At 41.1% G+C, this 14412-nt stretch overlaps 1 protein-coding gene across 1 annotated transcript in view; it reads left to right on the top strand.

The window, feature by feature from the left end:
- The first annotated feature begins 1111 nt into the window (after positions 1-1111).
- Positions 1112-14412, top strand: part of MEGF10 (multiple EGF like domains 10) — an 82842-nt gene continuing 69541 nt past the window's right edge. Inside the window, exons 1-4 of the mRNA XM_032214117.1 lie at positions 1112-1227; positions 3388-3489; positions 4362-4462; positions 8968-9060. Coding sequence (XP_032070008.1) covers positions 1112-1227; positions 3388-3489; positions 4362-4462; positions 8968-9060 — 412 coding nt within the window. The remainder of the gene's footprint in view (positions 1228-3387; positions 3490-4361; positions 4463-8967; positions 9061-14412) is intronic.

Here is a 14412-nt window from a genome sequence, read left to right as displayed (position 1 = left end):
TATAAATAAACTTTTCCAATTCCAATTCCAATTCCAATAGTTCGTTACTGTAAATAAACAAAGTTATAGTTCAACTTGAAACTTCTTGGACATTTCGTAAAGTACAGACAGGCAATAATTTCTGAACTCTTGCATGTCACTAAAACAGATGTCATTGCCAAACCAACCTACAGTTCAGTGGTGGGTTTCAAATTTTTTTAGAATCTCTTCTGTAGGTGTGGCCTGCTTTGTGGGAGCGGCTTGCCAGCCATGTGACTGGGTGGGAGTGGCTTGTCAGCCATGTGACTGGGTGGGCATGGCCAACTTGTAAAATGTGGTGAAACTCACTTAACAATGCTCTTGCTTAGCAAACAAAATGTTGGCTCAGAAACTCTGGCATTTGAAGCACACAAATCTTAAAGCTGTCAAGTTACAAGACCCTTGAACCCCTAACCCTTTAGAACAGGGGTAGTCAACCTTTTTATACCTACCGCCCACTTTTGTATCTCTGTTAGCAGTAAAATTTTCTAACCGCCCACTGGTTCCACAATAATGGTGATTTATAAAGCAGGGAAGTAACTTTACTTTATAAAATTTATAAAGCAGAGTTACAGAAAACCTCTACCACCCACTATGAAGGCTGGAATGCCCACTAGTGGGCGGTAGGGACCAGGTTGTCTACCACTGCTTTAGAAAAAAAACCTTAGGGGTGTTCAAACTTAGCTTTAAGACTTGTGGACTTCAACTCCCAGAATTCCTCCTCTCGCTCTTCATCTTGATGATGTGCGGACGGGCGGGGGGAGGGAGCTGGAACCGGTTCTAAACGGCATGGTAGATTTGTGGAACCTCTTGTATAGAAGAGGTTAGAACTGGCAGGAACCCACCCCTGCTACAATTTAAGCAGAAGCATGAGGTTGAAATTTAAAGCATTTGAGCATGGGAAGCTGTTTTACACCATTCACAATGACTTGGTTTCTATTATTTCCTTAAGATGTTGTATGTTTTCTCATTCTGTTGCAAAGCAGGACTGTTTATCCCAAAGTATATGACTTTATAATAGCTTGCAAAGTACCTGGCCATTAATATCAGCAATCCTTTTCTTTTCTCTTTTTACAGGCATTTTGTTGAAAAGATGGTTCTTTATTTGGACACCTTTGTTCATTTCACACTAATGCTTTTTAACCATTGGATTGTGTCAAGTATATGTCTAAATCTTGAGGATCCAAATGTGTGTAGCCACTGGGAGAGGTAACATTACTTTTAATCAATAGTTCTGAAATTCTACTAGCATGGTTATTTTAATTACTGGCTATGTAAAATATGCATTTACAGTTAAACAGAAAGACATGGGTAACATTATGAAATGACTATATTAAAACAAATATATAAAATATAAAACCAAGCCACAAGTGTGTACCTGTATTTTTATGAATGGCATAAAACTACTAAAATAAGATATGGGTATAAAACAAAAATAGCAGCAATGAATGATGCCCCTTATCTATGAAGTGCACAGACTCTATTTAATAAGATTAACTGCCCCAGGACGATTGCACAGATTGACTATAAACAATGGCACGACAAATAGCAACAATGGTACTTTGGAATATCTGCAAGAACTATCATTTTCCTGTAAACGGGTACGCTTCAAATTTTTTAGCAATGGGTTCTGTTCTCAGTTGCTGGGTGGGCATGGCAATGGTGGGCATGGCCTAGTTGGCCTCCTGCACCATGGTGGGGGGGATTTTTGTCCTTCCCAGACTCTGGAGGCTTTCCTCAAGCCTCCAGGAGGGCATAAACTGCTACCCCAGGCTCCAGAGGCCCTCTGGAGGCTGGAACTGGGCCCATTTCCAGCCTCATGAACTTCTGGTAGGCCCATTTTTTGCACTCCCCGAGCATCCACACGTTCCCTATGCTTACCTGCATACAAAATGGGCTGCGTTGGGACTTTTGGGAGGGACAGGGTGGGATGGGCAGGCCAAACCAGGAGTGAGATTTGGGGTTTTTCTGAAATGAACAGAATTTTAGCTAGCGGTTCTCCCGAACCCCTATGAACCCCCAGCAGCCCATCCCTGCCTATAAGCAAGAATTGCTGGACCACAAAGTCGACAAAGTAATAGAATATGAAGAAGCTAAAGTACTATGGGACAAACACTTGCCGCAAATCACCCCAAACTTAACAATTGTTGATAAGAAGCATAAAAAGTCTGAATACAAGGTCCTGCAAATAGAAGTAGAACAACTGTGGCAAATGAAAGCAAAGGTAGTACCTATAATCAATGGTATCTTGGATACTATCCCAAAACATCTAGAGCGCCACTTGAATTCTTTGACTTTGACAAAATCACTATCATGATCATCATCTCTTAATCGCAGAAAGCAGCACTACTTGGAACAACTTGCATTCTGTAATATCATCCTTGCATCCTTTAATATCATTGAATGAGAACATGCATATCCCAGATCTTTGAGAAAGACTCAATAGCTAGACAAAACTGTCCCAAACAGTCTATACATTTGGCTAACTGTGTGCCCAACCATAATATTCATTATTTCATTGTATGCCCATAAAATAATACATTTTATTATTTTATAGTATTCAGTAATATAAAAATTAAAGCAAACATTTTCCATACTAATGAATGCTGTAAGTGTTATTTGTAGTTTTGATGTGATCAATAATTGACTTCTAAATTTTCTGACAATGTCCTTGGGCTCATAAATAGAAGGAGCATAATCAGCAGAAAGTGTCTTCTTTTTCTAATATACACGATTCTAACACAATCCACTTGAAGGAAAATAAATAAATAACTGTGAACCTCTATGAATATCCTGTATTCAAGGGTACAGAAGAATATACGTACTAAGTATATAGAAATAATATTGTATCTCAATTTAATAAGCAGAATTCCTAGCTAAAGGCTGCAATCTGCATCCTTCTGTTTGGGACTTACATTGTCTAAGTTGACATGGAATGGGCTGAACTTTCTTGGATTGTCATAAAACAGTAGGTTTGTATTAGATTTGTAAGACATTGTATATATATATATTTTTAAAAAATTACATTGTTTAGATAAGCTTGAAAAGACACTACTTGAATTAAGCTTGTCTGATGTTGACAATACAGATAGTCCTTGGCTTATGAACAGTCACTAAATGGACATTCAAAGTTACAACAGATCCCCAAAAAGATACTTACCAACCCCACTCAAAGGAAGGACAACTGCAATGCCCCCATTGTTATTCACTTTCATGTTTAATTTCAGGACCACTGTAGTAGGGAGTGTAATTATCTTATTATGTAATTATTTTCACTGTCACCTTTATTTCCATCCTATTGAAATTTCTTCACTTAATTACTCTAACAAAGTGCATGTTTAATAATTTTATTCCTTTTTTCCTGTGCAGTTATTCTGTTACAGTGCAAGAATCCTATCCCCATCCTTTTGATCAGATTTACTACACCAGCTGTACAGACATACTGAACTGGTTTAAGTGTACACGACACAGGTGATTTTTTTAGTAACTCTATTTTGACTACCTGTTTTAAGTGATGTTTTATAAATACTTAATAGTTGATACATGTTAAAAACAGTAGAAAACATATTGAAGCATAGTGGCACATTGATAGCATTTGCAAAATCAGATGATATGGATATATTTACATATTTACAGTGCCACTAATATTTACATGTATAAATTATCTTCTCTAAGCCTTGAAAATACTATCCTGAGTTTTGAAATGCATTACTAGTTTAAAGAGGACTGTATGACTTGCAAAGATTTTTTCTTTCTCTAAAAAGATAATTCAGTAAAATGGATATAATATTATTATTTGAGAACAGAAATTTTCAAGTGGTTCTGCAGTATAACTGCTCTGTATTTATTAACCCTCTACCCCCTTGGAGCCACTGTGTGTGAGTTGGGTAGTTATAGAAATTAGTTTAACAAATAAACTCATGTATTTATTTACTGATTCTTTTTGAACACTACAGAATTTGTTTTTAATGTTGAATCATTTTGAGTTTTAAAAGTTCGGAATTTGTAAATTCATGACACTTCAGAGAAGTATACTTTGCTCTTGCTGTGCTCCCTTGTCTGGCAATGGTTTTGTGCATTTAAAAATTAAATATTGGTCTGAATGTGTACCAATTAATTAGTTAAAATATTTAATAGCAAATGTAAGTTACAAATCCATATAGTATCAGCTGCAATTCTGCAGTATTTGTCATAGATCTTGCATAGGATCTCCATTTGCAGATAATGCTTATCTTTCTTTGTAAGGGATGTAGCTGATTTATAGAACCAATACAATTTATCCTTAAATAGACATAGCTTTTGAAATAGTTGCTCACAAATTTTACATGTCCATATTTTAACAGAATCAGCTATCGAACTGCTTATAGGCATGGAGAAAAGACCATGTATAGACGGAAATCTCAGTGTTGCCCTGGATTTTATGAAAGCAGGGAAATGTGCATTCGTAAGTAAAATTATTTTCATAAGAATATACAGCTATTGTTAATAATGAGAATGCTAATGAGAATTCCCCAAGAATCAAAATGTCTTTAGAAAAGCAGTGAGACAAGTATGGCGGTTTACAGGTATGAGATGCTTCTGTGACCCTAATGGATGGGGGATGGGGAGTCTTAGTAAATATAGTAGTTATCAATTTGGCACTAAGCAAAGGAGTGTGGTATAACAGAATAATAGAGTTGGAAGGGATCTTGGAGGTATTCTAGTCCAACCCCCTACTCAGGCTGGAAACCCTATACCATTTCAGACAAATGATTGTCCATGCTCTTCTTAAAAACCTCCAATGTTGGAGCACCTACAACTTCTGGAGGCAAGTTATTCCACTGATTGTTGTAATTGTTGGGATATTTCTCCTTAGTTCTATGTTGTTTTTCTACTTGATTAATTTCCATTCATTGCTTCTTGTTCTGCCTTCAGGTGCTTTGGAGAATAGGTTGATCCCCTCCTTTTTGTGAAAGCCCCGCAGATATTGGAACATTGCTATCATGTCACCCCTACTCCTTCTTTTCATTAAACTAGACATACCCAATTCCACAGTTGTTTACATGTTTTAGCCTCCAGTCCTCTAATCATCTTTGTTGATCTTATCTGTACTCTTTCTAGTGTTTACAGCATCTTTTTTATGGTGTGGCGACCATAATTGGATGTAGTATTGTAGTTTAGTGTATTGAATGGTGTACAGGTACATTGAAACAATCCTTCTGGTCAATAGAAACATATGTTTGCATACAATGTCTTTTGCCCCTGTCATTAATTTTATTTTTTAAATAGTAATTTTTCTTATTTTATTGCAGTGGTAGTTCCAGTTGGAAAACTATCCAACCAGCCATCGTTAAAAAGAGTTTTAAAAAGATTCAAATTAAGTTTAGGACTATTTGCATTACCATACACAGCCTAGACATCGGGAAATGGCTTGTTCGTAGTTGTAGATTAACATAATTAATTAAAAGAATATTGATACATGCATAAGCACAACAGCAGCTCTTTCACATGCCTTGGAGTCTCAATGCACACAATTTAAGTGTATAGAACTTGGTGATTTGTGCCATGTAGAGAGTTTATTGTGAAGAAACAAACCTGATTTGCCTGGCTAAACCTTCTTATGAGGTATTTTGAGAACATGCGCCCCATTTGTCAGTATTTTAGAGGTTTAATACACCTTTTTATAGTTTAAATCACCTCCCTGCAGTCTTTTTCCTTCAAAGTGAAGTGCAATATTAATGTGTACATAATTTTGATTGACAGCTCCAGTTGGCAGTTTTGACTTCTTGTCTAGCATCTCTGGTGCCAGAATTAGAAGAGTCACTGATTATTTCTTCAGCTGTCAGTCAGTCAGGAAGATACTACTATAAGATTAAAAATGGATAGTGTTTTTCTTAAGCAAATTAGAACTGACTAAATGAATGAATGAAGAAAGGAATATCCTTTAGTCATAGAACAGCATAGCAACTAAAGACAAAACTATAGTCTCTTTTTATGCAATAAAATGACATAGATTCCACAGACACTGACTGTGAGAAGGGCATGATAGAAAGTTATTATTCCCAAACACCAATTTCCATAACAATGCCATCTGTTTGTATTTTTTTAATAATTAAAAAAGATCAGTTTATTTCTTGGGCACACATGGAGTTTTTATTGCTGCCCCTTTTCTCTTCCACTGCTTCACATGGTCTGAAGTCATTCCACAGGTCAACTCCTTTTTTGAACATATTTAGATTATAATAGTAAAATATAATACTAATTAAAATTGAAGAAGAACATATAGAAATAAGGAATAAAAAGTGCAAGGGAAAAGAAAAGAAAAAGAGAGAAGAAAGAAAAAAGTAAGAATATAATAAAGAAAAACGTGTATTTAGATGTGATACAAGTATAAACAAATGTAGTGATTCTTCACCTCTAGTAAGGTTACAAACATTTATTATTTCATTCTATATCACATCTCTTATCTATAAACAATTCTCCAAAACAACATATTTTAAGTTGTGATGTCAGCAGAAAGTCCATAAAAAACTGTCAGAACTAACACCATATCTTGTTTTAACTTTGATCAATTAAACCATCCTTATATTTCTTCTTTTTATTTCTCAGCTTTATTTCATTCAAATATTGCCATAAGATTTGATTTCTCTTATTTTTTTCATTGTCCTTTTTCACAGAGTTCTTCAAGACTTTAACAAGCCTCTTTTGCAAATCCTATAAAAACATTCATTTTACTCTTTTGGTTTGTCATTTGTATTCCCCTTTTAAATTTTAAAACCTCATCAAGTTTGTTTTGTAATGAAACATTCTTTTCTAAGTGATATTGGTCTGTGAGAACAATTTTTGATACCTCTTTTGATTAGTTAGCAATCTCATGGATATTTTCTATTAACTGTGTCCTACACAGCAGCCATTTTATAAGTTCTTGCTTCTAAAATACAAAATATACCACCAAAAACCGCTTCCTAAATTAAGAATCTAGCTCTAGAAATCTTACAACAGAAAAGAACACCGCATGCTTATTTTTTACTCTGCACAGTATCAACTATTATTAATCAATAGAGATTAGGCATCTGTCTGAAATAAGAGAGACAGATAAGTATTATTGGACAACAGTGGCTAATTAGAACTTTTTTTATAACTTCAAATTTAGCAGATTAGTGGTCTCATGTTATATTTTCTTAGACACTACTCTTTAAAGATGACTAACATCCTTCTAATTTATATTTTTATATTTATCCTTAAATGTGTAGGGAAATTATAATAAAAGCACATCTTTTTATTTTCAATTTTTTTTCTTTCAATGTGACCATGTCATAAATATCCTTATAGAGGTAGTTTTCCATTTGGGCCCAGAATCTCGATAATTGCATGAAGGAGCTGTTAAATGAGACATGACTGATTTGTTCAATGACCGTAATCCTGTCTCTCCTAGTTGTGGTTGTTAAGCAGAATGGCAGGAGAGTCTCAGCCTCCCACAACATCTAGGAGCCTGGACCTTCTCTCTGCTCCACTAAGAAAAATGAACAAAGAATGAGAGAATTTGATAGCAATTTTGTCAGAGTGGAAGTCCATTCCCTTAAAAATTTCTTGGCATGCTGGAGGAATGGACCTCCAATCTGGCAAAAAAACACTAGCAAACATCATAGTTCTAGAAGGCTTAGAATGCTGGCCATTTTGCAGATTTGAGATCTTGTTTCTGCATGGGAGGATTTATGCTCCCTGTATGGAAGGAAGGAGAAATCCCTTGGTACACTAGGGCAACAGACCTCAAATCCAACATCCCTCTGCTTGCAACCTTCTTTGCTGGGTTCCCCATCGACTTTCTGGGGAAGCTAATAAAGAAAATTGCAAATGGTGATCACATGATAGCAGGGCATTTGGCAACCAGATGTAAATGCGAACAGGTTTTCAAGTACCTAAAATGGAATCATGTGACCAGGGGAACTGGTATGTCATTTTACAATAGTTTGAAGTGCTTATAGACTGTAAGGCAAAGATGGGGAACTATGGCCCCATTATGACTTAATGGACCATGCTGGCTCAGGAATTCTGGGAGTTGAAGTCCACAAGTCATAAAAGGGCCACAGTTCCCCACCCTTGCTGTATAGTATTTGTTCCAAGGCTGTTGGGACTGGGAGCAATTGTTAAGCAACCAGCCAGAGTCTAATTGCTTCTAATCTATGATTTATCTCTCGGCAGCAGTGCTCTTTTTAAATGCTTCTTAGGGCAGGAAGACTAAAATGTACCACTGCAGTTTCACATTCCCATAAGAAACATTATTAATATATATTTATATTATTTCAGATAAATGATCAAAGAATAAAAGAGGTAATGATAAAAATAGAAAAGGGAGGGGGCAGGAAGCTATTCACATTGACTGTTTGAAGATATTGACCATTATCTAAAGCACGACAATTTTCAGAAGTTTCTCTTTTAGTTACCAAGGTACTGTTTTACATTAATTTAGCAAGACATAAAATAAAGAAAAGATGAAAGGAGACATTTCTTTGGATTCATTTTTATGTTAGAAACATCTTTAAAGTAATGATTATGAATTCAGTGCTTGATTAGAAAGTTGTATATGAATGATATTTACTAAATACGAAATTTAGATTTTATAAAACCTTCCTATACAAAATGCTAATATTATTTAATAACACTTATTCTTGTTTTTCATCACTGGAATTTATAGGGTTAAAATATTACTTTCTTTATTTTGTTTTCTTTTTGTCTTTTTGTTTCAATTGTAGCAAACTAGGACAATTAGTAAATAAATGCATATAAATGGGTGAAAGAATAATGACATTTAGAGTACAAATGAAAACAAGAATTGAACAACTTAGCCTCTTAATGGATAGGTTGCAGAAAAACAACATTCATTGTTGCTTTTTTGCAACCTGCTCCTTCATTGTTTTTATTCTTTCTGATTTTTCATTATTTGTTTCATTCTCCCTGTTTCTTTGACAGCTCACTGTACTGATAAATGCATTCATGGCCGTTGCATTGCTCCAAACACCTGTCAGTGTGAGCCTGGCTGGGGTGGACCCAACTGTTCAAGTGGTAAGTCTGCATCTGCTCTTGTCAGTCTTCTGTGCTGTCTGTTCTGTTGCTCTTCTTTGCAGGGAGATTAAAACACTGTTGTGCTATAGTTCTTCCGCATTTGAGATATCACTTCCAAAGGGGTAGAATGCACCACGTCTGATTCAGTCTTCAATTTATTAAATACTAACATTGCTTTATTATTATATAGCATGTTGTTTAGTAAATTAAATGGAGAGAACATCTGAATCACAGAAAAAATAAATAAACAATTTGATCTCTTCCATTTTAGAAATATCTCCTTCCAAAATTATAACAGAATATTGGCAGGTAATAGACTTAAGCCCAAATTCCATGCCCAGGTTTCAGGCTTTCCGATAAAAGTTATTTTTATATATTTAGACCTGAAAGGTTATCAGATTGATGTGGCAATAGCCTAGTTGTTCGATATATAGTTTTCAGGAATCAGAGAACTAGAAGAGAAAATGACTACCAGTCATTAAGTCAGGCTTTTTCAAGCTGTACCACTTGTTAAAATAGTCCTCACTAAGGTGGAATTGACCTCATGACTAATGCATTTTTGTCCTTAAAGGAAGACCAGCATGGTAAAGGTATTGTTTAGTGCACCAGTCACCAACTGGTGGTCCGTGGATCACTGGTGGTCTGTGAGAAAATTTAGGTGGTCCGCAGAAAAATTATTTGCATTTTTTATATTGCCCTAAATCACAGGTCCTCAAACTATGCCCCCTGGGATGGATATGTGCAAGGAATGCTTGTGTTGCTGCTGAGAGTTTCCCCCTTTCGGTTCTTTTTTGTGGGTTGGAGGGAGGCAGAAATTCTGACTTGAGCCCTTCTTCAGCCTCCTGGTGCTGAGCTTTGGCGAAGGGCAGAGGAAAGCGCTGCTAGTGATGAAGAGCCAGAGGGTCTTGTTCCAGCCAGACTGCATCATGGCCTGGAACTGGCTGACCATCTCAGCCCACTGAGCCTCCAGGCACAGGTACCTGGCCTTGCACTCCTACAGGCCATCCCTCTGCTTGGAAAGCCTACGCTCATAGTCCTCAGTGAGTTGCTTCCACTGAGCCTCCTTCTTGGTCACATCCAATTTAGAGTTTAGAGTTTAGAGTTTTATTAGAATTTGTAGGCCGCCCTTTTCCCTGAGGGGACTCAGGGCGGCTCACATAAAACCGGGAAAGGGGAATACAGACATCAAGATAGAAACATATAATAAAATGGTAGGCAACATACATTCATCATTCGGGAGGGGCAACTATCCTTATCCCCAGGCCTGACGGGCGAGCCAGTTCTTCAAGGCTATGCGGAAGGCCTGGACGGTGGAGAGGGTACGAATCTCTACGGGGAGCTCGTTCCAAAGGGTCGGGGCTACTGCTGAGAAGGCCCTCCTCCTTGTGGTTGCCAGCCGACACTGGCTGGCCGATGGGATACGGAGGAGGCCTAGTCTATGGGATCTTATTGGTCGCAGGGATGTAATTGGCAGAAGGCGGTCTCTCAAGTATCCAGATCCACTGCCATGTAGGGCTTTATGGGTGATTAATAGCACCTTGAAGCGCATCCGGAGATCGACAGGCAGCCAGCGCAGCTCGCGGAGGATAGGTGTTATGCGGGTGAATCGAGGTGCACCCGCAATCACTCGCGCGGCTGCGTTCTGCACTAGCTGAAGTCGCCGGATGCTCTTCAAGGGCAGCCCCATGTAGAGCACATTGCAGTATTCCAGCCTAGAGATCACAAGGGCCCGAGTGACTGTTGTGAGAGCCTCCCGATTCAGGTAGGGTCGCAACTGGCGCACCAGGCAAACCTGGGCGAATGCCCCCCTGGTCACAGCCGTTAGGTGGTGGTCAAATGACAGCTGTGGATCCAGGAGGACTCCCAAGTTGCGAACCCTCTCTGAGGGGTGTAAAATTTGACCCCCCAGCCTGAGTGGTGGAATATTAGTCAAATCTTTGGGAGGAAAACACAACAGCCACTCGGTCTTTTCTGGGTTGAGCACAAGCTTGTTAACCCTCATCCAGTCCATAACGGCCTCAAGGCCCCGGCCCATCACATCTACCGCTTCATTGAGTTGGCACGGGGCGGACAGATACAATTGAGTATCGTCCGCATATTGATGGTATCTAATCCCGTGCCTGCGGATGATCTCTCCCAGCGGTTTCATGTAGATGTTGAATAGTAGGGGGGATAAGACCGAACCCTGAGGCACCCCATAATTTAGGGGCCTAGGGGACGATCTCTGCCCCCCCACTAACACCGACTGCGACCTGTCCGAGAGGTAGGAGGAGAACCACCGTAACACGGTGCCTCCCACTCCCACCTCCCGCAGTCGTCGCAGAAGGATACCATGGTCGATGGTATCGAAAGCCGCTGAGAGATCAAGGAGGACCAGGATGGAGGGATGTCCTTCATCTCTGGCTCTCCAGAGATCATCAATCAATGCGACCAAAGCGGTTTCTGTGCTGTAACCGGGTCTGAAGCCTGACTGGAAGGGGTCTAGGTAGTTTGCTTCCTCCAAGGACCGTTGGAGCTGGAAGGCCACCACCTTCTCAACAACCTTCCCCAAGAAGGGAAGGTTGGAGACTGGGCGATAGCTATTAAGAACAGCTGGATCCAAGGATGATTTCTTCAGGAGGGGTCTCACCACCGCCGCTTTCAGTGCGGCGGGGAAGTTCCCCTCCCGAAGGGAGGCGGTTACAACCGCCTGGATCCAGCCTCGTGTCACCTCACTGCAGTTCGTGACCAGCCATGAGGGACACGGATCCAGAACACAGGTGGAGGAACTTACAGCTCTCATGGCCTTGTCCACATCCCCGGGGGTAACGTCCTGAAACTCAACCCAGAGCTGTTCTACTTGGTCCCCCTGTGCCTCGGCTGGAACTGCGGGGGTGGAGTCCAAGTCCGACCGAAACCGAGCAATTTTGTCCGCTAAGAATTGGGCATACTCTTCAGCTCTGCCCTGCAAGGGTTCCCCCGCCTCCCTTTTGTTCAGTAGGGAGCGGGTTATCCTAAACAGGGCGGCTGGACGGGACTCAGCGGATGCAACCAGGGTGGCTATGTGGGATCTTTTTGCTGCCCTGAGTGCCCTGGTGTATTCCCTGGTGCAGGTGGTTACCATTGCTCGGTTCGATTCGGACTTATCGGACCTCCAACGGTGCTCTAGGCATCTCCTCCGGCGCTTCATCTCCCGGAGTTCCTCGGTGAACCAAGGGGGTCTCCGGGATCCGCTGCCTCGGAGGAGCCGCAGTGGCGCAATCCGGTCGAGGGCCTCCGACGCTGCCGAGTGCCACGCAGCAGCCAGAGTCTCCACCGGACTGTGGGCGAGAGTGTCAGGAATAACCCCAAGCTCTGTCTGGAACCTTGACGGCTCCATAAGGCGCCTGGGGCGGAACCACCTGGTCGGTTCCTCCTCCCTACAGTGGGGGTTTGGCCTCCGGAAGTCGAGCCTCAGTAGGCAGTGGTCTGACCACGACAGGGGTATGATGTCACTCCCCCTCAGACCAAGTTCACAAATCCACTGCTCCGAGAGAAATACAAGGTCAAGCATGTGTCCCGCTGAATGGGTTGGGCCTCGAATTACTTGGGTCAAGCCCATGGCTGTCATGGAAGCCATGAACTCCTGCGCCCCATCAGAGTTTTCACCGAGCGACGGCAAATTAAAGTCCCCCAGGACCATCAACCTAGGGAACTCAATTGCCAGCTCGGCTACCGACTCGAGGAGCGAGGGGAGGGCTGCTGCAACACTGTTGGGAGGCAGGTACGTTAGCAGCAGACCCACTTGACCCTTGAGGTCCAACTTTAACAGCAAAGACTCACACCCGACAATCTCCGGGGCAGGGACCCTACGAGGAACTAACGACTCCCGGATGACAGCGGCCACACCCCCACCCCTTCCCTGGGCTCTCGGCTGATGCAGCACCTGAAATCCTTCTGGGCACAGCTCTACAAGGGGGACTCCTCCCTCTGGGCCCAGCCAGGTTTCAGTAATACATGCCAGGTCTGCCCTCTCGTCTAAAATTAAGTCCCGGACGAGAGGAGCTTTATGAATTTGAACTGAGCCAGCTGTTGTGCCAACTCTTTCTCATGGTGGCTGCTTGGCTCCAACAACTGCTTTCTGTTGCGGCCTTAAAGAGTCCAGGTGGAGATGGGAGGAGTGGCTGGGAGGTGAGGGGCGAGTAGATGCTGGCGAGGCGCCTCTTGACGTGAATGACATTGAGTTGGCCACGCCCACCCAGTCACACACCCACCTAGTCACGCCCACCCAACCAGTCATTTGGCAGACCATATTAGTGGCCCGCGGGATTTAAAATTATGAATGTAGTGGTCCCTGAAGCCCAAAAGGTTGGTGACCCCTGGTTTAGTGTAGTGGATAAAACGACCAGGTTAGAAACAGGGGAATTTTAGTCCCACCTACGGCACAAAGCCAGATGGATGGCCTTGGGCCAGTCACTTTCTCACAGTCCTAGGAAGGGCTGAGCAATCTGCCAGTTTTAGCAACATTATAAAAATTGAAAAGGAAGACAGCAATGGCAAACAATTTCTGAAATCTTGCTAAAAAGACCAGGGCAATTGCCAAAAGTTAATACTGACTTGAAGCGCATACGCAAAAGATGCTGAACATGGAACAGGAAGTTCAAGTTTTCTTTTAGGCAGAAAAGCCAGAAGAATGGTTTTGGGCCAGCCATTCACTCTCAGCCCTAGCAAGAAGATATTGGGAAACTATTTTTGAAATATTGACAAGAAAACTTCTTTGACCTGTTTATACAGTCATCAGAAGAGAAAATGTTCTCCAAGGATGAGAACAATAGCAACATTCTTAAAAGAAGTAACACCAGAGTAACATCCTGCCTGGATGAAACTGTATGTTGAATGAAATAGAACAAATTGAGATGTGTCTATGAAGATTCTCAGTCATCCAGGTCATGGTTGTCCCATAGGTGCTTTTTCAGGAGGCTCCTGGACTTTCTGGGTTTTTTCTAAAGACATTTTGAATCCAAAAAGCTTCTTCACTGTCTGACCAGGTGTGTTATTCAGCAGATTCTGACCAGTTCTGGAGAATCAGTAGCGAAAATTTTGAGTAGTTTGGAGAACTAGTAAATGCCACCTCTTACTGGCCCCGCAACCATTTATTCTCCGCCTCCTGAGTCCCAGCTGAAGAAATGGGGATTTTGCAGTATCCTTCCCCTGGAGAGGAGTGGGAATGGAGATTTTACAGTATTCTTCCCCTGCCCACCAAGCATGCCCACCAAGCCATGCCAGACCCACCAGCCATGCCCACAAAACTGGTAGTAAATTTTTTTGAATCCCACCACTGTCTGATCCACCCAGTCTAAAATTAAAAATGCATTATTTTCTGACTCTGTCTGG

This window comes from Thamnophis elegans, chromosome 3 (assembly GCF_009769535.1).
Source record: "Thamnophis elegans isolate rThaEle1 chromosome 3, rThaEle1.pri, whole genome shotgun sequence".
Classification (NCBI taxonomy): domain Eukaryota; kingdom Metazoa; phylum Chordata; class Lepidosauria; order Squamata; family Colubridae; genus Thamnophis; species Thamnophis elegans.
This window is presented reverse-complemented; position numbering and strand designations above follow the sequence as displayed.